The 27785-nt window shown below is 47.9% G+C and overlaps 3 protein-coding genes across 5 annotated transcripts; 1 reads left to right on the forward strand and 2 right to left on the reverse strand.

Moving 5' to 3' along the window:
• Positions 1-67: 67 nt before the first annotated feature.
• On the reverse strand, positions 68-5455 carry srp54 (signal recognition particle 54). 2 transcript variants are annotated; one of them, XM_082515968.1, is made up of 17 exons: positions 5342-5455; positions 3732-3821; positions 3219-3316; positions 3058-3149; positions 2894-2978; positions 2691-2795; positions 2529-2595; positions 2399-2456; positions 2135-2285; positions 1865-2013; positions 1684-1784; positions 1415-1501; positions 1264-1337; positions 1043-1151; positions 761-931; positions 534-629; positions 68-397 (listed from the first exon to the last, which is right to left on the reverse strand). In XM_082515968.1, the coding sequence occupies exons 3-17, from the start codon at positions 3294-3296 to the stop codon at positions 306-308; spliced, it is 1515 nt and encodes a 504-aa protein (XP_082372094.1). In that variant the 5' UTR covers positions 3297-3316; positions 3732-3821; positions 5342-5455; the 3' UTR covers positions 68-305. The 2 variants fall into 2 exon arrangements, with proteins under 2 accessions (XP_082372094.1, XP_082372095.1); XM_082515969.1 differs by having other exon boundaries at positions 3728-3821.
• A 639-nt stretch (positions 5456-6094) lies between these two features.
• On the reverse strand, positions 6095-12998 carry haus2 (HAUS augmin like complex subunit 2). Its single transcript, XM_082515987.1, has 7 exons — positions 12897-12998; positions 12524-12610; positions 8747-8845; positions 7249-7318; positions 6999-7131; positions 6821-6929; positions 6095-6279 (listed from the first exon to the last, which is right to left on the reverse strand). The coding sequence occupies exons 2-7, from the start codon at positions 12608-12610 to the stop codon at positions 6166-6168; spliced, it is 612 nt and encodes a 203-aa protein (XP_082372113.1). The 5' UTR covers positions 12897-12998; the 3' UTR covers positions 6095-6165.
• A 763-nt stretch (positions 12999-13761) lies between these two features.
• On the forward strand, positions 13762-19161 carry lrrc57 (leucine rich repeat containing 57). 2 transcript variants are annotated; one of them, XM_082515979.1, is made up of 7 exons: positions 13978-14159; positions 14267-14332; positions 15420-15680; positions 17529-17664; positions 17914-18182; positions 18467-18652; positions 18737-19161. In XM_082515979.1, the coding sequence occupies exons 3-7, from the start codon at positions 15597-15599 to the stop codon at positions 18776-18778; spliced, it is 717 nt and encodes a 238-aa protein (XP_082372105.1). In that variant the 5' UTR covers positions 13978-14159; positions 14267-14332; positions 15420-15596; the 3' UTR covers positions 18779-19161. The 2 variants fall into 2 exon arrangements, with proteins under 2 accessions (XP_082372104.1, XP_082372105.1); XM_082515978.1 differs by lacking the exons at positions 13978-14159; positions 14267-14332 and adding an exon at positions 13762-13949.
• The last annotated feature ends 8624 nt before the right edge of the window (positions 19162-27785 follow it).

The raw sequence follows: 27785 nt of genomic DNA on the forward strand, positions 1-27785 counted from the left end.
ATTCTGAAAATCCCAGACTTTACTACTTGTGTGAAAAAACAAACAAACAAACAAAACACAGCAGGTGTAAAATGGTGTAAATACAAACGTTTATTAAACACCAAAAATACATCACTAATCTTCATCATCATCATCATCATTAGCTCGTCCAATCAGGACACTCCATTTTCATCCTACACATTTAAATTAATGAAACATCCTCTCCCCCTCTCTTTGAAAGCAGCAGAGAACAGGTAACTCTAAGCCCCACCCCTCCGACTGTCTGGAGGCGGAGCCTGTAGATAAGGCAGCAGATTGGTTGGTGGTCACATGTTGTTGAATCCCATCATGCCTTTCATGTTGCCCGCGGCGCCCTGCTGAAACTGACGCATCATCGACTGGAGTCCCGCCATCCCGCCTGCGTGCGAGCGCGCACACACACACACACACACACACACACACACACACACACGCACACACACACACACAGGTGTTACTCTCCAGGACGCTTGCAGGCGAGCAAACCTGTGTTTGGGTCTGGGTTCTGGTCTTACCCATGTGGTGCAGGACTCTGGGGTCCATCATTTTGGCCATCTGCTGGTTCAATTTGGCCATCTGAGACGGGTTCACGTTCTTGGACATGTCTCCTCCTGAAACACAGCGAGCACGCCATAAACACGTCAGTGGCAGGACGCTGTACACCTGCAGACCCGCTCAGTTCCCTTTGACCTCTCACATGTTCCTGAAAACCTTCTCAGACCCCCTCAGCAGGTGTCGGTACCTTTGAAGAGTCCTTTGATGCCTCCCATCTTCTTGACCATCTGGGCAAACTTGGTGTACTGGGTGAGGAGTTCCTGGACATCTCTGGTGGCGACCCCTGATCCCCGGGCCACCCTCTGGATCCTGTTGGGCTGCTTGCTAAAGAGCTTCGCTCCATCTTTGCTGTCCAGCTCTGCAGAACCCAAGAGAGTGGAGAGACATCGGGTCATCCATCAGGACCAGCTGTGTGTGTGTGTGTGTGTGTGTGTGTGTGTGTGTGTGTGTGTGCGCGCGCGCGTGTTACCCTGGTCATTCATGCTGTCCATGATGGTCATCAGTTTCTTCAGTCGAGCCATCGACTCCTGCTCGTTGCCTTTACTCATGAAGTCTGTCCCGAAGCCTGGAATCATACCCTGAACGCATCACACACACACACACACACACACACACACACACACACACACAGTCATCAAGCCGTCTCTCAGCCTCGGGTGAGTTTCAGGTGAGTTTCAGGTGAGTGTGTACCATGATCTGTCCAAAGGGGCCCATCTTCATGATGTTCTGGAACTGCTCGTACATGTCTCTGAGGGTGAACTGGCCTGCGGGTCAGAGGTCAAAGGTTAAGATTAGTGAGGTTACCCAGAGTGCAGTGTGGGTGGCGTGCTCGCCGTCTCACCGTGTTTCAGCTTGTCGATCAGCTCCTCGTTGTCATCCAGCTTCAGCTCATTCACTCGGTCGATCAGGCCCTCGATGTCACCCATTCCTGACAGGAAGAGGAGTCGACAGGTTTCCATGGAAACGGCTCAGTTCAAATATCCAGAATCAGTCAGATTAAAAAAAAAAAAAAAAAAAAAAAAAGTGGACTAACTGTAATCAGTTAGTCCACCAATGACAGCCGCTCAGCGTGCGTCCGTGCATATGCCCCTCCCCCTGGCGCGTGCTTACCGAGCAGCTTGCTGATGAACGGCTGCGTCTTAAATGGCTCGAAGTCGTCGATGTGCTCGCCCGTTCCGATGAAGATGATGGGACTGCGTGTGGCCGCCACACTGCCAGGAAACAGCAGAAGAAGAAGGTAAACCGTAACAGTCGTATGACAGCATCATGCAGCACAGGACGCTAGGCTTACGCGCTCAGAGCTCCTCCTCCTTTGGCGTGCCCGTCCAGTTTGGTGACGATGACCGACGCCACGTCCACTTTGTCTTTGAAGGCTTTGGCCTGGGACTCGCAGGCCTGCCCGATCGAGGCGTCCATCACGTACACGATGTTGTCGGGTTGCTACGGAAACAGGACCAGGGACACACCTGAGTCCAGAACAGGCAGGCACCTTCACACACAAACACTTCCTGTTGCTCTACTTAGCAGGACTGCACCTGAGGTGGTGCGTTCAGGGACTCACCACAGCATTGGAGACCTGCAGCATCTCCTCAAACAGCGAGTCCTCCTGTTTGTGTCGTCCGCTTGTGTCCACGATGATGATCTCAAAGTTCTCTGCTTTGAACTTCTCCACGCCCTCTGAGGCGATCACCACCGGGTCCATCTCTGTGTAACTGAGGAGCACGGACAGTCAGGAGGTACGTGAATGCACCACACACACGTTCGGCAGATCCCTGAACTCATCACCCAGAGGTAACACCAGGGACGCCGCCTGTCCGAGACTCACCTGCCGTAGAAGGGGATCCTGGCTTTGGTGGCATTCTGTTTGAGCTGATCGAAGGCACCTGAGAGAGGAGAGGAGATGATGATGGCGGTCATGTGACTGACAGGAAGTGAGTCTACGAAGTGACGCTAACCTGCTCTGAAAGTGTCGGCGCAAATCAGGCAGGTCTTCCAGCCTTTCCTCTGGTAGTAATACGCCAGCTGCAGGAAACACACCAATCACAGTGAGAACACAGCAGGAGGCGGGGCCTGTGTAAGGGGGGGGGGGGGGTCTATGACAGGTGAGTGTGGGTCACCTTGGAGCAGGTCGTAGTTTTTCCGCTGCCCTGCAGACCGACAAACATGATGACATTGTTCTTGCCTTTAGTGGGGGTCCACGCCTTCACGCCGGGGTCCACCAGCTGGTCACATGACACACACACACACACTGCATGGTTAGACTCAACAACTTCCTGTTGGTGTTTAACCTGATCGAGCATTGGCAGCGAGACGATCTGACCTTGACGAGCTCCTTGAAGACGGCGTGCTGGATCATCCTCCTCTTGTTCAGACCCGATGCCATCTCCTCCAGGTCTATGGCAGACCTGCAGGGACAAAAACAAGCAGAGTTCAGCACACCTGGACGGGACACTCGGACGCCGGGATCAGGACGATCACACTCACTTGACGTTCTCTCTCAGCTGTTTGACCAGCTTGATGTTGACGTCGGCCTCCAGCAGAGCGGCGCACACCTCCTTCAGCATGGCGTTCAGCACCTGGAAACACATATGGTGAGTCACAGACCATGGCGGTGTCAGCTGGGCGCTCAGATTCGACCCACTCACCTCTTCATTGATGATGGTGGCGTTGCTGAGTGACCTCAGCGCCGAGGTGATCTTCCTCCCCAGGTCGGCGAGCACCATGATGGCGGTCCAAGTTAGACCTGAAAATAAAAAGTGTGGTCACGGCGTGCTTGTGTGCGGCACGCTGCCACTTCTTATCTCGGTTTACTTGCAGAGGAGTCAGTGACATTTACACACTTACTCCCAAAAACTTGATTCTGTTCATCAGGATGTTTTCAGTGGGAGAAACGTTTCATCATCATCAGGTGACTTCGTCAGTTTCCAACCTTATAAACAGCACATCTGCACCACTGACCAACAACAGGCTGTGAAGTCAGTTTATGATCATTAATCATGTTAATGATCATCCTGAATTGTCATGACTACTGATTGATCGGTGACCATCAGTACCATTCATGGGGAGTAGGGATCGGCTGCTACGTCCACATGAACAGAATCAACTTTTTGGGACTTCCTCACCTGGATGATTGAGCATGCATCAAGTCACTTACTTACTGTGTTAATCAGAGTTTTGTGGAGGGTACCCCTCCTACTGAGCGTGCTCAGCAAGTCAGCTGACAGGTGGTGGTGGCAGCCTCACTCTTCCTGTCCAGAGGAGAGAAAATAAAAGTTGTTCAGATTTGAGAGATTTATCCTTGATGAAGACCATCCACTCTGAAATCTGAACCAGCGCCCGAAGCTCACTGTAAAAATCAGACACTGCAAAACTTCAGATCGTTCGTTCATATCGTTTCTGCTCACTTCAGACTGGCTCTGAGTTCGACCTTTGCGCCCGCTCACCCTGAACGAGCTGTGGATTTTGTTAAATGTATCTGAATGCATGAAATGATTTAAAGTGAATCCTCAGACTCCTGCAGCAGCTCTCAAAATGAAAATGATGCACATATTTAACAGAATAATGCTGTAGGCCACAGGTGTCGAACTCCAGTCCTCAGGGCCGCTGTCCCTGCTGCAACACGCCTGAATGACACAAGTAGGTCATTAGCAAGACCTGACAGGCGCTCATGAATGAACACGATGCATTTAAAGTACTTTTAGACGTACATTTTTCCAAGCACTACTTCACTTGAGTGGAGGTGGGGTTGCCACCTCAGCATGCAGCTCTATAGAGTCTTGTTACTAATGTTATTCAGGTGTGTTGCAGCAGGGACACATGGAAAAGTTTCAGGAGACCGGCCCTCGAGGCCTGCAGTTTGACACCCCTGCTTTAAGTGATAATTATAGAAACATCTGGAAACTGCCAAACTCCCAGATTACAGATGCTGTTCATGCTGATGGTGAGAATGAGCCGTGAGGACAGTTGTGAAGAAACCTGCTGGAAGTTTTTAAAAACATCCTGGAAAGTTTTTGATATTTGAAGCACTCATAAACGTTCAAACTCTGGAGCACAAGATTTGCAGCTAAATTTGAGATGGTCGAGATGTCATCATCGTGGACGCTGCCCAGCCTGTCCAATCAATGCTTCTGTCTCATGGCTTCTAACAGCTGATGGAGGGCTTCATCATCTCAGCAACTCTGAGACTCCGGCACTAAGAGCGGAAAACAGCCCCCTGCATAGCTCTCTGGCTGTCCTCACACCTGGTTCAGTACACGGACGCACGATCTGTGATTTTGGGGTCGATCCTTTCTTTGTGTTCCGATATCTGAAAGGAGCTGCCTGGAGCCACCGATCAATCAGATGTGAAGCTGAACACATGTTCACGCTTGAGCCAGGAGGTGACAAATGAAAGGAAACCCCTCCATGGAGCTTCTCGGTGACCCGTTTGGCCCCTCACGTCGGCTCTCTGGACTCAGGTGGAGGTCTGGATGACCCGAGCGGGACCCCGGGCCCTCACCGGTGCCTCTCACCCCTTCGGCCTGTCCGATCACACAGAACTGATCAGAACATCGATCAGCTCCTCATCACGTGATCGATAGTCGCGCGGATCGATCGCCTGTTTATCGAATAACACGTCAGCTGTTTACAGTTAGCACGGACCGAGCGGCTAGCATTAGCTCTGTTAGCTCGGTGCGCTCACGCGGATAGAGACGTACTTCCGGCCGTGGCAGCGGGCCCGGTACGGAGAACCGAGCCTCGCGGGAGCGGAGAGAGGTGCGGGTCTTACCGTGTCCGTGAGTGTGCTCGTTAAACGGCAGCAGGACCAAGACTCCACCACAGGCGCGTTATCCAAAACACCGGAAACACCGCGTCATTCCACCAGCCCAACCGGAAGCACTCAGGCTTTATTTAAAAAAAACAAACAAAAAAAACAACAACTTTATTCAGAACATCAGATGTTTCATTTCCCTTTAATTTGTTGTCTATTAGAAGTTTTTCCATAATGGTTTAGTTTAAAATTGATTAAAATGAATGCAGCTGTAGTGGCGTCATCGCGTAACACCGAGCCACATGGACGTTAAAGGTTTAAATCAGCTGATCTGTGAGCAGCTCCCACGACGGACAGAAACCACACTTAAAAACGTGTACAGGAGGGGGCGGGGCTCTGTGGATAACCACCTGAGCCTGTTCCATGATCTCATCATTGCATCATGATTTCATCAGTGCAGCCCTCTGAACACACCTGTCTGCACCACAAATGCCTCACCTGTCCACTTTTACCTATGCAGCATCAGTGCAGGCTCTTTGAGAAACTTCAGCCCCCTCACGTTTTTTTTTTGTTTGTTTGTTTGTTTTTAGGTAGGAAGATCACATGCCCACACCCAATGACCTCACACAGCTTAAACATGCATTTCAGTTACAACCGATCAGATCCTCCCACACCTTCCTGCATGCTCAGAGTTTCAGCTCTCATTTTGAAACCAAGGCAGAGGTCAAAGGTTACCTTGTTTCTGTGTTGAATAACCAATCAGAAACTGCATATGGAAAATGTGAAAGATTTTATTGCAAACGTTTACTAGAATAAATTCAAAGTGCAACACATGATGAAGGTTAGGGGTCAGAGGTCACCAGGTTGCATCCATCAACTGACTTCCACTGAAGAATCTGACTGGACAAAGTCTCCATCTCTGAGGCCTGGATCAGCAGCTGGGCGAGCGAGGAGTCCTGAGAGAGAGAGAGAGAGGTAACAGTTGAGCTGGGATGAACTCTGCAGCCAATCGGAGGATGCTATTCAGTGTGTGAGAGACTGACAGGAAATGACCATGAACAGGGAGGTGGCCAAGGGCGGAGCCAAGAGATGAGCCCAGTCAACAATACTAATTTGTTTTTATCAATAAAGCTTGATGCTGCATCGCACAAAGAGTTTTTTCAGTCAAGCCCCGCCTCCCGTCTCTGACCCATTTCTGTACAATACCCCACATTGCTGATGTCAAACCCACCAGACTCCATTCATAAAACATCGGTTTTTAGCTCACAGAAAACAAACGTTTGCATTCGACTGTGATGATCCAAACTAATGAGTTCAGACCTCAGGGTGACACTAGCTCACCTGTTCTCTCAGGTAAATTTCCTGTTTTTGTGAATGGAGTCTGGTACACACAGATTCTCTCAGGTGTATCAAATGAACAGTGGCACACGGCTTTAGTTTGTCTGCGTACCGCGTGGCCTACTGCCATCCCCAAACCAGTGAGTTCGTGTGACTGACCAGCAGAGCGAGACGGTCTCTGGCTGCGGTCCTGCTGTCGGCAGCGCTTAGCTTCTCCTCCAGAGTCTCAATGAAGTCCATCATCAGCTTCAGGGACTCCACCATGAACCTGAAACACACCACAGACCGTTACAGAGTGCCAAGGACCACTTTAATCACACTGAGCATCAGGCATTACCTGTGCAGGTGAGCGTGCACGGGCAGGTTGGTGCAAGCCAGCGGCTTCATGAGTCGCTGCCTCAGACTGTTCTGCTCTCTCAGCAGTTCCTGCATATGATCCCCGAGCATCTGCAGCATCTGGAACCTCTGAGCTGCAGGACACAAAAGCACCTGATCAGAGGGGGCGTGGCTCAGAATAAGGTCTGGAGTGAAGGTTGGTTTAAAAACATCGACCCCTCGAATGTGATGATGACGTCACCTGGACTCACCGAGGTGGAAGCTGTGGGCGACATCGGCGCTTTGCTCGTCGACCTGCAGCAGCTCCAGCCGCAGCCGCATCTGCACGAACAGGAAGCAAACAGGAAACAAACACCTTTACGTTAGCTGACACAGTCACATGACTTCTAGCCCCGGTGCAGTCACTGTCTTTTTAACACAGCTCCTGCAGGTAAAGCTGTTTCATTCACACAACAGCATCTCATTCTCCTGACCGGACCCACAGCGAGCGCACACCTGTCACCGCCCGCAGTCGACGCGCTTAAGACGTCAGTGCTCAAATCAGAGTTTCTGCAATGGGAAGCGTTTGGTGAGACGTGTTCATAAATGACACACCGAGCACGCCAACGTACAAAACAGGAATCTATTAATAAAGCGATACTGCTGCTGTGGAGATGCTAGCATAGACCCGCTGTGATGCACAGGACTAGTTACAAGATACAAAACTAGCTACTGGTTTCATTAACCTGTGAATGAGTCTGAAAGCTGCAGAAATGTAGGAATAGTTACAAAGCCAAGAGGAGGGACTTACAGCGCGTTAGGGGACTAGTTAGTAATTAGTGTGGATGCTGATTAAGGATCCACGGTATTGTTCTTCTACTTTTCATCTTCCATACGTTTTTCGCCGTCTATCTCCTTCACGCCGCTCAACTTAGAAAAACCATTCAACCACCATGTGTACTTGTATTTTTCTCATCTTTAACATTTATATTTGTTTAATTATTCAACTTTATTTAACAAAAGTTTACAATCTATTTCAATGGGAGAATCTTCAAATTCTCATTCAACTTACTCTCAAAACAAACAGATTCAAACTTTTTGAACTTTTAACATTCGTTCAGATGTTTTCTGACTCTAAATTTTCTTTTGTCATTACTCGGCTTTTTCAAATGCACATTTTAAACATGTTCGGCTACTTTTCAACTTTTTCTTCTCTGTGATCGTCAGCTTTCAGCAGTTCTGAACTTTTGTTTTCAGGTGAAAAATTCTGTATTTTTCAGTTTATTTAACATTTTTAACTTAACATTCAGCTATCAGCATCCACACTGCAGTTTCTTCAGAAAATGCAGAAGATACACAATCCAAAGTTTAATTAGCTAACCACGACTAGAAAAGGAAAACAACAAAGTGAAGGCGCCGTGAGCAGCCAATCAGAGACACCAGGATCCACGAAGCTGCTCCGTGGAGGTTCTTAGTCTGCCTTTAAAAACATGACGACTGTGCTCATCATCAGCACTAGGCCCAAATCAGAGGCTGTCTCTCACGGTGACAGAGCGTGACAGACTGCAGTCAGCTTAGAGCGGATGATGTCATCCCTCAGGAATGACATCATTCACTCTGAGCTGCAGGCAGGAGAGCAAAACAACGTTTCTCCTGAGAAAATTAAAAAATCCGATCTGGCCGACATCCGGCTCAGGCATCGAAGCAGGCGGGGCTCTGCACTCTGACATAACGTCCCAGCACATCCCCGAGACAGCTGCATGCACATACCTCATCCAGCTGCTTCTGCATTCTGATTTGGTCTTCAGCCTCCTGCAGATGAGAGGAAAAGACGGGGCCTGTACCACTGGAGGCGGAGTCTATTTCCTCCTGAGGACAGGTGGGACAGAAGCAGATTCAGATTTTACTCACAAGCTTTAGTCTGGATCAGAACCGGATCACACAGGTCAACTCTCACTCAGATCTGAACCTGTCCTCAGACACCTCTGAACCGTGTAAAGTAGGGCTGCACGATTAATCGTTAGAAAATCGCGATCTCGATTCATACTTATGTGCATCTCATTTCCAAATGACAACGATTAAAAAAAACAAAACAAAAAAAAAGACGACGACGATTGTACCGCATTTTGATCCGGGACGTAATCTGCATGAAAACAAGCGCTCACTCTTCCTGCTCAACAAATGACAAGGGCGGAGCCTTATACCACGTGATACAGAAGCGGTGCCGTGTGATGCTAAAATTAGCAGGGAAAAAACAACGGAGAGCACGTCAGGGATGACGAGAGAGTGACAGGAGAAAATCCGTCCCGGTGTTCCAGATCTACTGGCGTTTAGATCAACTGGCGTTGGTCGAACAGATGTGTGGCAGTCTTGCGTTTCAGGAGCTGCTACCGACAAACCAGCAAAAAAAACGCCAAATGTGTCATCTGTGACACTTGTGAGGTTATCTCAAACACACTCCGTCAGTCTTGATGCTGTTGAACAACAAAATGTATAAAAATGTGGCGAGTTTACCTGGTGATATCCTCATGCGCGACGCGATCGCAAAAACAGCAAACAAGTAACACCACGCCGATGTTGTTCACAGGACAGCAAGAGTAAACGATCGGGAGACTCTTGTCGTCGTTATCGTTCCCCTCGCACGGTTTATTTCTCCGAATTCAGCGTTTTTGCTTCACAACTACAGCGTGCTGTTTACTTTGTGCACTAACATGGACTCGAGTCAACCAGCGCCACCTCTGGCCAAGTGCCACAGCCTACAGCCAGATCAACCTGTGACACATCTGCACCACGTTTGAATCAGTGTCATGCACATTTGTACCTTTCAATTGTGTCTGTTTGTGCGTCATGCAAATAAACCTCTGAAAAGAATGAAATGATATCATATATTCCTTATTGGCCTACATTTGTTCAAAATCCCAAATTATATACACAAAGTCATAGAAATCACCACTCCAATTGGTCATCATGATTTTGATATTCTCTTTTTCCATAACAATGAAATACGCCTTGGACAAATATGACACATCAATATTTCATTAGTGTTGTAACATCACATGTCGTTAGCATAGTCTGCCTGTGTCTTCCCTCTGCAAACGAACATTTCAGAGTTGGTTGTTATATACAGTCTGTATAAGTGTGGTTAATCTAATAAACATTTGTAAGGAGATGGCAGTTACTGTGAATGTACTGCAGGTGATTAGTAATAAACAGTCAGACAATGACTCTGACAATCTCATTCAATCTTGCAGATTGAATGCACCTTCTGTGGAAAGTGGTACCACACAGTGTTGTGGACAAATGTTGTGGGTGCTAAATAAACAGAATAAAGTGATCCCTGTTGTCTTTGCTTACTGATTGTTTTTAGTGTTGACAATCCACATTGCTGCCATTGCACCTGTCAACATGTTTGTGGGCAGATTTGGATGTACCAGGGGTAAGTGCAGCCACTCAGCCTCTACTCAATGTGATCATAGCAGCAGGTGCAGATGTGTCACAAGTTAATCTAGTAGTAGGCTATGGTAGTAGTGGACTGACCTCCATTGGAGACTGCTCCAGCTGCTGTGTGATAGTGGATCTGCTACAAATTGAAGATCATAAGCAAGTTTTGGAAATTAACCCTTGTATTATGTTGAAGAACAAACAATTGACATTGATTTTGTTGCAGGTCATTTAGATCCATACTGTGTAAATCCACTCAGAATTATCCAAAAACTGCAATGAAACAATAGCAACTTTTTTTCCCATCAGATAAACATGTAGAACACAGACATACAACAGTTAGACTTTCCATAACTATTGTAGGAACAATTTGGTTTTTCGTTCTTACAAACACGTATTTTGAACTTGCCCAACGTTCTCAGTTTTTCAATGCTCAACATTTTCAATTTTGTCCACATGCTGGACAAAATGTGCTTTCTGCAGATGTGCTTCTTGCATTCCTCACAGAAAGTGCTTGTTTTCAAACAGGAATCTTCCTAACTAAGATTTAAAACAAAGGATTTCTACGTCTCCTCCAGTCTCACAAACAGATGACAAACCAAGCAACACACCTGAGTCACTGACTTTCTTAAATCCACTCACTCTCACTGGCTCTGTTTATTACTAATCACTGTGTAACTGCTGTGAATTCACAGTAACTGCCATCTCCTTACAAATGTTCATTAGATTAACCACACTTATACAGACTGTATATAACTCCAGCCATGTTGATGGATTGCCTATATTGGCTGGAAATATTAATTTCCAGGGAACAGACACAGACAAACGATGCTTACAGGATGTGATGTTACAACACTAATGAAATATTGATGTGTCATATTTGTCCAAGGCGTATTTCATTGTTATGGAAAAAGAGAATATCAAAATCATGATGACCAATTGGAGTGGTGATTTCTATGACTTTGTGTATATAATTTGGAATTTTGTACAAATGTAGGCCAATAAGGAATATATGATATCATTTCATTCTTTTCAAAGGTTTATTTGCATGACGCACAAACAGACACAATTGAAAGGTACAAATGTGCATGACACTGATTCAAACGTGGTGCAGATGTGTGTCACAGGTTGATCTGGCTGTAGGCTGTGGCACTTGGCCAGAGGTTGGCGCTGGTTGACTCGACTCCATGTTAGTGCACAAAGTAAACTGCACGCTGTAGTTGTGAAGCAAAAACGCTGAATTCGGAGAAATAAACCGTGCGAGGGGAACGATGACGACGACAAGAGTCTCCCGATCGTTTACTCTTGCTGTCCTGTGAACAACATCGGCGTGGTGTTACTTGTTTGCTGTTTTCGCGATCGCGTCGCGCATGAGGATATCACCAGGTAAACTCGCCACATTTTTATACATTTTGTTGTTCAACAGCATCAAGACTGACGGAGTGTGTTTGAGATAACCTCACAAGTGTCACAGATGACACATTTGGCTTTTTTTTGCTGGTTTGTCGGTAGCAGCTCCTGAAACGCAAGACTGCCACACATCTGTTCGACCAACGCCAGTTGATCTAAACGCCAGTAGATCTGGAACACCGGTCAACCACCCAAACATCAATAACGGGAACCTTATACAGCGCTTCCCTATACCCGTCGAACTCCCGCAGGCACAAAGAAATTACGGAGGCTATTACTTATGACCTGACCAAAGATATGGCTCCCATCAACACTGTGCAAAACGAGGGATTTAGGAAAATGATCAACACCCTAGAAAAACGCTACACAGTGCTGTCCCGCAACTATTTTTCTATTGTTGCACTACCTGCTCTATACACGCAGTGTCGAGCAACGGTGGAGACGGAATTTCAAGCAGTACAACATTTAGCGGCGACAACAAAACGTGAGACATTTGTTGTTTTTAATGTTTATTTATTGTTTTTATGTTCGGTCTCAACTGTTACGAAGTTGATGTGCAGTTAATAAGTGCAATAAATATTTATACTGGAAAAGAGAATCGTGATCTCAATTCTAAGCCAAAAAATCGTGCAGCCCTAGTGTAAAGCTGCTCTGACAGACCGCCTCAGCCTCCTAAACACTTGTTCGTGTCCTTACCTGAGACAGTGCTCCCACGGAGACACACTTAGAAAGCAGGCTGGCAGCTGGAGTCACGGAGAACGGAGACAAATCCCACTGATGCATCTGAAAGACAGGAACGTCACCTGAACCACACCAGCCTCAGACTCTGATATTCACCTGGACCAGGTGTTCAAACCTGAAACCGGATCTATCCGAACCAGAACCCTGTTGGGTTCCAGCTCACAGCTCTGCGTGTGAAGGCAAGCGCCATCAAACTAAATCTCCACATTTTTAAACGGACTTTGAAGCAGCTTTAAAAGGCTTTTTTTAACGGACACACCGGCACCGTTCAGCTGCCTCTGGCGGTCGGTTAAACACAGTCTAGTGTCGGTTACCAGCTTTTTCTTACCGTTAAAACCGAAGAACCGAACCTCACCGCTGCCCGCCCGACCGTTTGTTTTTGCTGTTTCTCTTCTTCAGCGAAAACGTTTGGCGGCTGCTGACCGCAACAGCGACCCCTCAGGATCCAGAGAGATCTTTTTTTTTTCCTCAAACTTTATTGAAATTACAAAGTGAACAGCCAGTCATTCCAGTTCAGCCTGAACAGTAGACATACAAGGCAAATAAAAGTAACAATATACAGTACAATGAAATAAGAAGGACAAATAAATAAAGGGGAAAAAAAAGGGGGGGGGGGGGAATGTGACAGACTTCATAATTTAGTACTTGAAAGTCGTGACAGCTCATTTGTTAAACATTTCTGAATGAATTTCAATCAATGATAAACCTTTTTTATTGGAAGTTAATTTAAGAGATTTTAAATAATATTCAATTTCAATCAAAAACAAATTAAATGATGGGGTTGAGTTTTGAAATTTACATTTATGTATATGGAATTTCCCTAACAAGATATAAAGATTGACAATGGCACATATTTTTTTTCCTTTAGTTTCAAAATAAGTGATAATGTTTTTCCCTTCAATTTTGATTTCGTATGTTGTCTTGCACAGTATATAATTTTCAAGCTCTCTCCAAAATGTGGCACTATATGAACAGCCATAAAACAAATGAGTAACACTTTCAAGTTCAGTTTTACAAAAGGTACATTTTCTATCAATGTCGCAGAATCTTGAAATGTACATGTTGGATGGAACTAACTAACGTGTCTTTCTGCCTAATCCTGGACCAAAATCTGACGTCACACCCTGCTGAGGTCACATGACAAGAAGAAAGTCGTTCAGGATTTCAGTGACGTCTGTCACCAGGTGGCGGCGTTGCAGCCCTGAGCGGGACTTTCATTAGAGAAGAAGAAGAAGAAGAAGCAGGAGCGCAGAGTCAGGGCGGCTTCCGAGCTTCACTTTTCTACTGATCTTTATTTTTTGTCCTTTTATCGGATAAATTTAAGCACAGCACCTGGACACGCGACACTTGCACACTGGGGTCAAAGGGCGACATTGTGTCGGTATGTAAACAGAGCCGTTTCCGGTTATCTCAACTGTTAGCAGGGTGGCGGTGGCATCAATGTTTACAGTGTGTTTACAGTGAGGAGAGACTGGGGCCGATTAGGCTGCTGACGGTGAGTGTCACCTCTCAGGTCTCAGGTGAACACGTGACTCACCTTTACCTCCTGTGACAGCTGAAGGGTGAGCGTTAGCCTGCTTTAGAGAGACAGGTGTGTGAGTGTGGGTGTGCATCAGGTTGCCCCGCTGCAAGAAATTGACCACCTTAAATACCTCTTAAAGTCCACCTTAAAGCTGAAGCCCCTCTCTGCTGCCACAGCATTGATCTGGAACGCCTCAGTTTGGGGGATTTGGCGGCCCCTGTGGTGACCGTGGAGAACTCCAGGTGTGTTTAACACTACAGAGGAGGAGGTTTTCCCACAAGTGCGTTTACTGAGCTCAGGCTTCAACACTAATGCATTTTACACATTACTGGGGTGTGCTGTAGAAAGCCAATGATAAGTCCGGTTTCTTCCCTCACACTCATTATTGACAAAGCTGGGTCAGGACCACTGATGGTCAAATTGGGATAAAGCGGCAAATTTAGAAGATTAATGTTGTAAATTTAGGGAAGCCTGCCTGCCAGAGTCAGCGTGGTGCTTGGTGAAGTGCAGTTATTAACGATGCTAATGGTTTGTATGTTAGTTAGCTGAGGATTTTTAACGTGAATGAGTTATTGCAGGCCTTCTCTGTTATAAAACACCTTTAATCCACAGGGAGTGTTTGATCTGTTCATCTGTGCATCAACATGGGAAAAAGTTTAAATCCTACGCCGCCCAGCACAGGTGGATATTGATACTGTTTCCCTCAGCTCAGGTCAGGACGGGTCGCTTAGAGAAAAGAATCAGGGTTTTCAAGCCAAACTCGGAGCCTTACGTTGGCATGATGCTGCGGGACGTGGAGACAAAGCACGTCTGTGAGCTCAGCAGCAGCCCATGCAGAGCTTTTCTCTGAATATTCACTTTGTTCTTCAGTCTTCAGTTTCAGAGTGAAACATCTGCACGCTGCCTCTGTTCAAATCTCACTAATAAACACAAACATTCACAATGGAAATCTATAACATGGAAAAGATAACAGCTTCTGTTAACCACAAGCTGGAGAAATTTACATCATACTGGGAAAACTGGGTCAAATATATCACGCCTCATAGGCCAGATTTTATTTTTACAAACCAATAACTGTGATGTATGAGAGTATATATTTATAGGATCACCCCCTACCAACACATCCGGTTTTTTGGGGTTTTTTTTTTGTTTTTTTTTGTTTGTAGGTTTGTTGGTTTTGTTTGTTTTTCTTATTTCGGATTATGTGATTGTTTCAATTGCTTCTATAGTTGTAAATATTCTCTCTTTATGACTCGGATGTAAATTAAAATACTATTTCGGTATCTAAGGCAAAAAAATAAAAATAAATAAACACAAACATGTTCACAGGTCTGTGAGCGAGGACACCTGAGAGACTGTTCACCTGCAGGGATTCACTGTCTGATCTCATCAATACCTGCTGACGAGGAGGAGCGCTGATACGGCTGTCAGCTGATCCATCAGCCTGTCTGGAAGGACTTCGGGTGGCCCTGCAAGTGGAGGGCTGGTACCTGGCTGCGGGTGCAGATGGGGAACAGCGCGCTGAAGTCTCACCTTGAAACCTCCCAGAAGACGGGAGTGTTTCAGCTGACGGGGAAAGGTCTGCAGGAGGTGAGTTGACTCACACATGCACAGAAAGATTTAAACACCCGTTTGACGCGTCAGACGTCTCAGTCCGGGCAGCCTGTGATTGGACAGTTCTCCTTTCAGTTCAGAGCCTTTACTGTCATTGCATGAAACTGGAGTGGTATCGCCGGGATGCAGAACAAACACACACAGAAACGTGTTCACACATGTATAAAAACGAATAAATCAGCAGGTGATCACCTTTTCTACACCTGCCCAGATGGTGTTTATCTGCGATTTGCTGAAGGGGTGGGAGCTGGGTCTGTAACTTTTTTGTGCAGTCTTTATGATGCGTTGGAGTCTATTTTTGTGCGTGTATGAGGAGCTTGTGATACAATATGACAGCAGGCCTTCTATGGCGGAGTGGTTGAAGGATTCGACTGTAACCTGTTTCTCCTCAGGAAGTGCGGGCCTGCTGAGCTTTCTTCACCGTGGTGGTGGTGTGGGCAGTCCAGGAGATGCTCCTGTGTGGGTTCCTGGGAGTCAGGAATCCTGGATCCTGTCCACATGGTCAGAAGAAGATGGCCTGCTGTGTTTTTCCCTTTGGTGGCACTTTCCACCTACTGTGAGAAGTCAGGAACCGTCTTTAAACAGTTGTTAAAATCACCAGCAATGATGACGGCCCGATCCGGATGTATCTGCATCCGTTGGTACTGTGCAGCTTAGAGCCATGCTGACCTTAGCAACAGGAGCTATGTGTACTATTGTAAAAGCTCTGCAGCCGACTTGACAGAGGATAAGTCCGGGCAACTGAAGCTGTCGAGGACTCAGCTGTGTGTCCACCAGTTGTTATGTGTGACGATGCAGAGTCCTCCGCTCGGTTCTTTCCTGACTCTTTATGTGGTCCTGATGATGGAGAGTCCAGTCCAGTAGCTGGATGGTAGCATCAGGAGCCGTGTTTCCGTTATGATCGATACACAGCAGTTTCAGACAAGTCTGTTGGTGGCCAGCTGCGGTTCGATTTCGTCCATCTTGTGGATCGCTATCTGGCACCTCCTCATTTGTTTTTGTCTAAATCACAAAGCAAAAAACACAAAATGACAAAAAAAAAAAACCACACAGAACTGGAGAGCTCAGAGCTGCAGCATGTAGGCGTACACTCGCCTAGGGCTGCTCAATTAATCGAATTTTAATCACGATTACGATCTGGGCTTTCAACGATCATTAAAAATGACTGAGCCGATTATTAGCCCCTCCCTCGTGCTTTACTCTTGCGCTGCTCCGTGTGGCAAATCGAGCGCACCTCTCTGCATTTCGAACACGCCTCACAACAATTAAGAGGACCCGAGGGAAGCTCGGAAAGCTAAGCAGAAGTTATTTGGAGAGGAGAGTGACTGCCGTTGGTTGAAAAGAGAGGTAAAGAAAACTTCAGTGGTGTGGAAACATTATGGGTTCGCGGAGTCAGACGTGGATCAAGTAGACACAGTGTGTAAACTTTGCTATGGTGTAGTAGCTGCACCACAGAGCAACACTGCAAAGTTCACTAAACATAGATGTTTACATTTTTCATTCATTTTTTATATTGCAAACATTTGCACTGTTATCAGTATTTGCACACTATTTTATATTATTTTTTGACAATCTTTAAAGTCATTATTCAATACATTGTTATTGTTAAATAAATATCGTCAAATAATCGAGATCTCAATTTCAGTGAAAATAATCGCGATTATCATTTTTGCCATAATCGAGCAGCCCTACACTCGCCACCATTAGAGTGTGACACCCCAGGGCCTGATCATACCAAGCTTAACCTATACAAAACAGACAGCGTCCCGAGTCGCCTGTCCCGCTTGTCCTGAGTTGCCTGTCCTGGTCTCGGTCTGCTTTCAGTTTCCAGAGGAGCTGCAGAGGCTCACGGCCAACCTGAGGACGGTGGATCTGTCCGGGAACAAGATAGAGGTCCTTTCTGCCACCATCGGAAACTTCCCCCAGCTCAAGAGTCTGACGCTGAACTCTAACCGGCTCGGTGAGTGTTCGACCCGCAGCAGTTATACCTTTACACCTGTGTTTTAAAGCTAAGCAAAAAGCAACCACATTATTGTTTCAGCATTTGATTTGTTCTCTTTGGATGCTTTTTTTAGTTTAATTTAGGGTTGGAACGACTTAAAAATCCCCAGATTGTATGTCTTTAGATCCGGTTTAGCTGCAGAACAAACCGGATCCACCCCGATGCTCAGACCTGTGAGACCCGGTTGTGTTGTGGTTCTGTTTTCAGCTGGGATTCCCTCTGAGATCGGGAAGCTGAAGAAGCTGGAGACCCTGAGTCTGAATGGAAACCGGATCCAGCAGCTGCCCCCCACTCTGGGCCAGCTCAAAGCCCTGCGGACCCTCAGCCTGGCCGGGAACCAGATTTCAGAGTTCCCCTCCGGACTCGGAACGTTGAGGCAGCTGGACTTGCTGGATCTGTCCCGAAACAAGATCCAGAACGTCCCTGCAGAGGTGTCCGAGCTGCAGGTCATCGAGATCAACCTCAACCAGAACCAGGTCTGTAAGTCCACCAAAGAACCAGAACCAGGAGGAAAGCCTGGAAGGGCTGACCCTGTGCTGTCAATTCACCCAGTATTAAATATCAGTTTTACTTATAAAGCACCACAACAACAGTTCTCCAAAGGTGCTTAATCAATCAGTTATCAATAATTACTGATCGGTCACTCCATGACGTCTCCCACAGCTTTCTATCCCACAGACTTCCAAGGAGGTTCTGATAATCCCAGCCCGGGTCTGGTGTTGTTCCTCTGTACTAACCCGGTCCTCTATTCTCGGTCCAGATCTCGGTGGTGTCGGCGGAGGTCTCCCGCTGTCCCCGTCTGAAGGTCCTCCGCCTGGAGGAGAACTGCCTGGAGCTCTCCTCCATCCCTCAGTCCATCCTGAACGAGTCCCAGGTGTCCCTGTTCTCGGTGGAGGGAAACCTGTTTGAGGTGAAGAAACTCCGGGACCTGGAGGGATACGATCAGGTCAGTGCTGCGGTCTGAGACCAGATCGAGTCCAAGGCTGCGAGTCCTCCTGCGGTCTCTGATGACGCTCTGTTTCCTCCTCAGTACATGGAGCGTTTCACGGCCACAAAGAAGAAGTTTGCCTGAGAACCCTCAATGCAGAGTCTGGATCTGTGAGGTTCACCTGGAGGTGGGCTCGGCTGAAGCTCCGCCCCTCTTACCCCTGCACTTCCCACAGCTGCTGCTTCTGCTGCTGCTAGAAACCAGACTACAGCAGCCGGGACTCCTCACAGCGCCCCCCAGAAATCCAAACCTCCAGAGCACCATGGAGACAGGACAGGTTTCACGACACTGAAGAAGAGGACCGGTGCCATGTTTGACTGCATCAAACTTTATTGTTCACTCAGTCATGGACAGAGAAAACAGTGCAAGTGTTTAGTTAACCTTGTAGAAACATGCTTTGTAAAATGTCAGCAGCCGGTTGATTGATTATTAATTATTAACAGCTATTAAAGACGTCTAAAACAAAACGTGTGTGTGTGAAGAGTTAACAGCTGGAAGTTTCCAGATGTTTTCTGTGTCTGAGTAGCCGTTTCCTCAGCTGTAATCAATATAAACTACTATTGAAGGACCTAATCAGATGATCAATAATAAACAGAATGATCCTTTCATGTTAACTGGCCCAGCTGATCTGACAGTAATGGAAAAGTCAGTAAAGTTTGATTTTTGAGGTGCGGTGCGCGGCAGGAAGTTCATCTTAAGTCTTCTTCTTCTGTCTATTTAAATGCTGAAGACTAACACGCAGAAGGCTGTTAATCCCTCTGTGGTTTAAGCTCCGCGCTAATGACTGCTCAGCCTGTGCCAGCTGTCAGATGAACATCTCTCGTCCCATATTTAGAAAGCAGTCAAACTTCTCTTTTCCTGCGTGCTGATTGGTTCTCCTTCCCACCAGACGCCCGGGTCCACCTGAGAAAATTCTTTGGTAAAGAAACACCTTTTATTATTACTGATGGAGAATTTCACTTCCTTTTAATAAAAACTCAGTTAAAGGGTGACGTCCCACCAAGCATGCGAGCTTATGAAGCGCGAGCAATACGCCGGAAAGGGGATCCCAAATGGGTCGCTGCGCCGTTAAAGAGAACGGGTGTGTCCTGCACCAGAAACTGGTAGAAACATTGCTTGCAGACATCATCAGAGAGCTGCCGCATCAATAATACGGCTCTCCCGTTCCTCCACATCCTGCTGGGCTGAGATCCGTGACTGAGGGCGCCATCTGAGCTTTGACACATCAGAGGATGAGATGGGCAGGCAGGCTGTGTCCCAATCCAGCGACCGCAGCGCTTCCTAGTATGCGCACTTCGCGGAAATGGGTCTGGCCTTCGTCGCGCTGGCCAGGTTGCCTAGCAACCATGATACTAACAGCTGGTGTGACAGAAATGAAGGAGAACAAAATGTTTTGTTGTTCGTTCATGTTTTATGACATCACTTTGATTAGTTGAGTATCTGAGGCTGAGACCACAGGACTGTAAAACATGATTGTTGGGCTTCATTCCTGTGCTGAACAGTCATTTCAAGATTAGCTAGTAAATAACAATTAGCTAATGTTGTTCATGAGACTAAAGTCATCTCACTGTGGTAATGTAAATATAATATGGCCAATATTATAGTTATTGTCAGATTATTATGATATATTACAGCAGTGAGCCTGAACTCTGTGTCAAATACTGAGCTTGTGGAGGTAAGCATCAACGACACAGAGCTCTCAGTTCTCACTCCTTCTTTATTCGTCTCCAACATCAACTGCGCATATCGCGCCACAAAACACAGGGACATACTTCCTATACACTGGGTGTGAGTGGAGCCCTCTAGTGGTCCACCACACATGCGCCCCCCCCCCGAACACCCAGCAGAACTAGTCCAGGACCCGGGGCTTAAGCAAACGGCTGGAACGGCTGAACTGAACAAACCGCCGCCCATTCTTTCACCGTCTTGCGAAGACCCAGCCAAACAAACCTGACGCTGACCAGCTTGACCGAAGCCCGGGCGCCGGGATGAGAGAGGGCATGCACCAAGTCAAAAACACGACGACGCCACGAAAGGGGAACCACCGGGCAGGGGTGGCCGGTGGAAACGTCGCAAAGAAGGTGCGGACCGCCGTCCCACACCGGGGTGTCCTCCAGCACGAGGCCCGTTTTTGTTGACTGAAGGGCAAGGACGTCCGGGTCAGCACGTTGCTCGGCGGCCATGGCAGCGTAGTCAATGCCGACATACACCGGAGAAACCAACACACGTGAGAGACAGTCAGCGACGTGATTGGACTTACCAGCCACATGCTGAATGTCTGTGGTAAACTCTGAAATGGCTGCCAACTGGCGCTGCTGGCGTGCGCTCCATGGGTCAGAGACCTTGGACATCGCAAACGTCAAAGGTTTGTGGTCAACGTACGCAGCAAAGTTGCGACCCTCAAGGAAAAAATGAAAATGTCGTGTCGCGAGGTGCAGGGCCAGCAATTCCCTGTCAAAAACACTGTACTTGCGTTCAGCATCCCGGAGCGTACGACTGAAAAAGGCGAGCAGTTGCCAGAGATCTGAAACCCGCTGTTCCAACACCCCACCCACTGCCACATCAGAGGCGTCGGTGGTCAACGCGATCTCCGCCGACGGAAGCAGGTGGGCCAGCAGGGCGGCGTCAGCCAGCGCAGACTTGGCTGCGGAAAACGCACAGACGTGTTCCGGCAGCCAGTCAACCGGATCTTTGGCTGTTTTACCTTTCAAGGGTTGATGATCAGGCCGTGCGCTGCCAAACGCTGGAAAACCTGGCGCAGATGGGACTCGTGCTGGCTCACTGAGCAGCTGGCCACCAATATATCGTCCAGATAAACAAAAACGAATGGCAGCCCACGCAAAACGGAGTCCATCAGCCGCTGAAAGGTCTGGACGGCACCTTTCAGGCCAAACGGCATGCGCAAAAACTCGAACAAGCCGAAGGGGGTAATGACAGCGGTTTTAGGAACGTCTTCGGCGCGCACGGGAACCTGGTGATACCCCCGCACCAAGTCAATTTTAGAAAAAATCGACATTCCGGCGAGATTGGCAGAAAAATCCTGAATGTGGGGGATGGGGTAACGGTCATTCTCCGTGGCATTATTTAAACGGCGGAACTCTCCGCATGCAACAAACACAGCAGTGCTACTAATCCAAAATACTCAAAGCTTCATAGAACTGAAACAAACATTTATTTTTAGCTCCATTCTGCTGCTGATACATACTTTAGGTTTCTGAACATTAAACTTGTCATTCACCTCATGCAGCGTTCCCTCTCTCACCTCGAGACCGCTGGGAGCACTGTGAGAATCATGTTCTTTGATTTCTCCAGTGCCTTCAACACCATTCTTCCCATGGTCCTGAAGGACAAGCTGGAGAACTCTGGAGTGGACCATCATTGCAGAGTCGTCAGAGAACTTCTGCAGGAAGCACTGGGTGGAGTTGTGGGAGAAGTCTGCAGTGTAGATGGTGAAGAGGAACGGTGCCAGAACCGTTCCCTGTGGGGCCCGCGTGCTGCAGACGACCCTGTCCGACACACAGCCCTGAGTCCTCACATACATATTGCTGTAATTGTTTATATGCTTTATATATTCTGAGGTAAGTTGATCTATAGTGTTACATCACATTCTATAAGGATGTTATGTGTTCGGATACTTTCTGCCCAGTTTGACCCATTTAGCAGAAGTCAGCCTGTTTAAGGCTCTGACATCTATTCTGTATGACTTAAAGCAGTTATGACATGGTCTGATTTTCTCACCCAATAAAGGAATATTTCATATATCAGTCTACTCTTCATTCTATCAGACACAGTTATCACAGCTCGTACATTTTCTTTTTACACATATATGTAAGCATTGAGCCAAATTCAGTAATGCCAGCATACTGAAGGAACGACATTTGTCTCTTATATATAATACATCTATAGATACACTGTCAAAGATACTTGAGTGTCTTTGAGTGAAGATTTAAGGTGACAGGAAATATAAATAGCTGCAACTTGAATCTTTACTGAAGCTCAGTATTTGGCACAGAGTTCATGTTCACTGCTGTAATATATCATAATAATCTGACAATAACTATAATATTGGCCATATTATATTTACATTACCACAGTGAGATGATTTTAGTCTCATGAACAACATTAGCTAATTGTTATTTACTAACTAATCTTAAATGACTGTTCAGTACAGAAATGAAGCCCAACTATCATGTTTCACAGTCCTGTGGTCTCAGCCTCAGATACTCAACTAATCAAAGTGATGTCATAAAAAAAATGAACGAACAACAAAACATTTTGTTCTCCTTCATTTCTGTCACACAAAGCTGTATGAAACGTTTCCAGCTGTTAGTATCATGGTTGCTAGGCAACCTGAGTAGCGCAACGCAGGCCAGACCCATTTCACAAGCCTCTCACTTCCGCACTTCGTAGTACACGCCGTACGTAGTCCACGAAGTGCGTGTACTTCAAGCGTGCGGTCGCTGGATTGGGACACAGCCTGTGTGAACCTCAGCCTCAGTTCCTGTTCTTACAGGAGTGACACTGAGCTGCTGCTCTGCGATTGGCTGATTGCATGTTTGTGTTAGCAAGCAGCTATATGACTTTAACATTTATCAGCTGTTCACTTCATAGATCACCAGAAGCTTTTTATAACGAGCCTGTTTGTTTGATAATGTGCTTTATTAGTGACGGTGGATTTCTGCACACCCACCACACCCACACCGGGGAACATCCCGGGAACTGACACTGAGATAGTGGACTCTAATAAGTACCTGGGTGTTCACCTGAACAACAAACTGGACTGGAGTAAAACACTGATGCTCGTTACAGGAAGTGTTGAGTGGACTCTACCTGCTGAGGATACTGAGATCTTTGGACTGCAGTGGGCGCTCCTGAAGACCTTTTTTTTTTTTTTTTTTACCTTCGTGGTGTTGTCTGTTGGAACAGCAGCTCGTCTACAGCTGAGAGGAAGCGGTTGGATAAGAAGGCCGGCTCTGTCCTTGGATGCCCCGTCAACCCAGTGCAGGGGGTCGGGCAGTGTCTCCACCCCACGCCTGACGCTCACGCTGCAGGTCCTTCCTCTCAGTACCTGTTAGACTTTATAACCATCAAACACAATAAGTTGTTTACATCCTGCTGGTATTTGCAGTTTTTCCATTTTCTGTAAGTAGTTATTGTTGCTTTTAAGCGCTTTAGAAAAGCTTCACATTTCTTTGGCCCAGACTAAGCTATTCATAAGTATTCATTTTTTCATGTTGTAAGTTTGCCCAGTTCGTTCTCGTTCTTTATTCGTTCCTTCTGTGTAAATGGACTTTTCTGCTCTCCCGGAACAGTCGGAGCGCTTCACAACATGCCAATTTCCCCAATGAGGGACAATAAAGAATATTTCTACTCTGTTTCTGTCATGGTCCTGGGTCGTTGACCCAGCGTTTTGTGTTTTGTGATTATTTCCCTCTGTTCTAGTTATTCTGTGTCCTCCCCCCTTGTGTCCGGTTCGGGTTCTAGATTTCCTGTTTTGTTCTGAAAGTCTGTGTCTGTTGTCATTGTGTTCAGCTTGTGTCCTCCAGTCATCATGTGTATTCAGATCAGCTGTTCTTCCCTCCTGTGTGCGATTACCCGATTACCTTGTGTGTGTGTGTGTGTATATATAGTGGGTGTCGGTCTGTGTTCGTTGTCGGCTCGTCTGCGTTCTATGGTGTTCCTGTCTCTGCGTCTCTCTGCCCCGCACCCCTTTTGTATGGTCTCAGGTTTGTCATTTAGTTCTCCCAGTTTAGGTTTCTTCAGTCGTTTTGTCATGCCTCACTGCCTGTTTCTGCCATTGTCACTTTGTAAATAAACATCACTCGTATCATCAGTCACTGCTGCATTTTGGGTCCTCCCTTTCCTCCACACCACACGGCTCATTCCGCCAGCCGTGACAGTACGAGCCGACCAAACATGGACCCAGCGGCATCCGCACCTCCCGAGGAGCTTCGGGAGGAACTAATTGGCTCTGTTTCCAGGTTGGTTAACCTATGGCTCGAGCATGAGGGGGAAGAGTGTCTCCGCGCTGTAGAAGCCAGGCTACAGCAGCTCATCTCTGCTCACTCCTGGCTGCTGGACTCTCTTCACCCGCTCGCACAGGACTTCATACTCAACGAACTGCACCTTCACCCACCAGCCGCTACCGCTTCCCAACTCAGCCCGGCGGCGAAGATTTTGCCCGGCCCGCCGGAGGTTTTGCCCGGCCCGCCGGAGGTTTTGCCCGGGAGGAAGCGACGATCGCGCCGTCGGCGCATCACCCCACAGCCGAAGACTAGGACTTTGGAACTGCCAGCTGTGGTGAGTGAAAAGGACCCTTTTTCTGTTTTGGACTGTGTGTCTGTTTATTCCGGGGCTGTGTTTTTTGAGTCGGCTGCCCTGCCGGTAGCTCAGTTAGCTGCCCAGCAGCCACTAGCTCAGTTAGCCACTCAACCGTCACCCCCATTACAGTCACAGCCAGACCTATTAGACACTTGGTTACAATCCATAGCTCAGTCAATAGCTCAGTTGACAAGAGACTCATCCGCCTTATTATCACCTATTCAGCCATCGTTGTCACCAACTCCTCCTGCACAACAAGTTAAGTCCATCCAACCCGGAAAGAACTATTTTTCACCTGTTCATGTCAAGCAGAGAGACACACCACATAATATTGTAATCAGTCCTCAAAAGCTGGCCAGCCCAGAGACTGTGACACACTCCAGGGCCTCCCCAGAGGCTGGGTCCCAGCCCCCGGCCGACTCTGGACCCCTGGAGATTAAGAAGCCAGCTGAGGACTGTATCCGGCTGTCGCTGCCCGAGCTGGGTCAATGCTCTGTGCAGCTGCAGTCTGCCTTGTGTTTGCCAGAGGCCCGTGCGCCTACTGGTTCTGACCCGTACCTGCCAGAGGCCCGTGCGCCTGCTGGTTCTGAACTGTGCCTGCCAGAGGCCCGTGCGCCTACTGGTTCTGACCTGTGTGTTCCAGGGGCCCCGGTGCCCACTGGTCCAGAGACTGTTTTCGCTGGGGGGCCCGAGGAGCCCGTCCAGCCTCCTGCTTCGCCTGCTGGGGGGCCCGAGGAGCCCGTCCAGCCGCCTGCTTCGCCTGCTGGGGGGCCCGAGGAGCCCGTCCAGCCGCCTGCTTCGCCTGCTGGGGGGCCCGAGGAGCCCGCCCAGCTTCCTGTCTCGCCAGCTGGATGGCCCGAGGAGCCCGTCCAGCCTCCTGTCTCGTCAGCTGGGGGGCCCGAGGAGCCCGTCCAGCCTCAAGACTCGTCAGCTGGGGGGCCCGAGGAGCCCGTCCAGCCTCAAGACTCGTCAGCTGGGGGGCCCGAGGAGCCCGTCCAGCCTCGTCAGCTGGAGGGCCCGAGGAGCCCGTCCAGCTGCCAACTGCAGCCTCATCATCCTCACCAGCTGCAGCTTCATCCACGCCACGGGCAGCAGCAGCTTCTTCCACGCCTGCAGCGCTACAGTCTCCGGCTTCCACGCCGTCGCCTGCTGCAGCCTCATCGTCCTCGCCAGCTGCAGCCTCCGAGCCTTCATCCTCGCCTGGCCCGGCTGCAGCATCGTCATCTGCCTCGCCTGGCCCGGCTGCAGCATCGTCATCTGCCTCGCCTGGCCCGGCTGCAGCATCGTCATCTGCCTCGCCTGGCCCGGCCTCTGCTTCGGTCTCGTCTGGTGCTGCGACGGCCACGCCACCTTCGGGTCCCGAACTGCCGCCTCGACATCGGCGGTCATCTACCAGGCCGCTGGTGGAGCGTCATCGTCAATATGGACGACCTCCTAGACGCCGCCGCTGCCTTCCGCGCGGTCGGCCTCCAGACTTGTGTCATCGCCGCCGTTGCTGTTTTTGTTTTGGGCTGTCTGGAGCCAGCCCTTGGAGGGGGGGTACTGTCATGGTCCTGGGTCGTTGACCCAGCGTTTTGTGTTTTGTGATTATTTCCCTCTGTTCTAGTTATTCTGTGTCCTCCCCCCTTGTGTCCGGTTCGGGTTCTAGATTTCCTGTTTTGTTCTGAAAGTCTGTGTCTGTTGTCATTGTGTTCAGCTTGTGTCCTCCAGTCATCATGTGTATTCAGATCAGCTGTTCTTCCCTCCTGTGTGTGTGTGTGTGTGTGTCGGTCTGTGTTCGTTGTCGGCTCGTCTGCGTTCTATGGTGTTCCTGTCTCTGCGTCTCTCTGCCCCGCACCCCTTTTGTATGGTCTCAGGTTTGTCATTTAGTTCTCCCAGTTTAGGTTTCTTCAGTCGTTTTGTCATGCCTCACTGCCTGTTTCTGCCATTGTCACTTTGTAAATAAACATCACTCGTATCATCAGTCACTGCTGCATTTTGGGTCCTCCCTTTCCTCCACACCACACGGCTCATTCCGCCAGCCGTGACAGTTTCTACACAAATAGATGGACATTCATTAAAGGTACAGGTCAAGGACAAGTTTATTTATACAACACATTTCCAAACAGTCCATGTTGCACAAAGTGCTTCAAAGTGTAAAATGCCACTAAAACAAAACAAAACAAAAAAATAAAACAATGATGTAGTAAAATATAGAAAAAAAACAAACAAACAAGTAGATGAAATAAGTCAATAAAAACAACTAAAATAACAACCAAGGCTGTCAAAACCAAAATATTTAGGTCAAAGTGTGTTAAAAGGCAGAGCATAAACATGTGTCTTTAGTAATGATTTAAACTGTTAGAGTTTGTGCAGATCTGATCCCATAAAGATTATTCCAAAGTGTGGGACCTGCCACACAGAAGGCTCTGTCACCACGAGACTGAGGTTTGGTCCGTGGAATGAATAGCATTTGTTTTGAACTCTGGAGCATAAATAAACAGGAGCTCAGACGAGTGAGAGGCAGCTCGGCTGGTAAGTGCCTTAAAAACAAAAGTAAGAGTTTAAATTGGATCCTGTGAGAAACAGGGAGCCAGTGTAGAGGCTAAAACTGCAGTTACGTGCTCCAGTTAGCAGCTGCATTTTGGACGAGCTGTAGACGACAGAAGGAGGCCTGGGCCCTATTTCAGGAAGCCGGTTTAGAGCAAAATCTAAGTATACCCTGAGTTAACGAAAACTCTGGGTTTTCGGTTTCACAAAGCGAGTTCAGATTAATTCTGAGCGAGTTACT

The sequence above is a fragment of the Aulonocara stuartgranti genome (genome assembly GCF_965226115.1).
Source record: "Aulonocara stuartgranti genome assembly, chromosome: 19".
NCBI lineage: Eukaryota > Metazoa > Chordata > Actinopteri > Cichliformes > Cichlidae > Aulonocara > Aulonocara stuartgranti.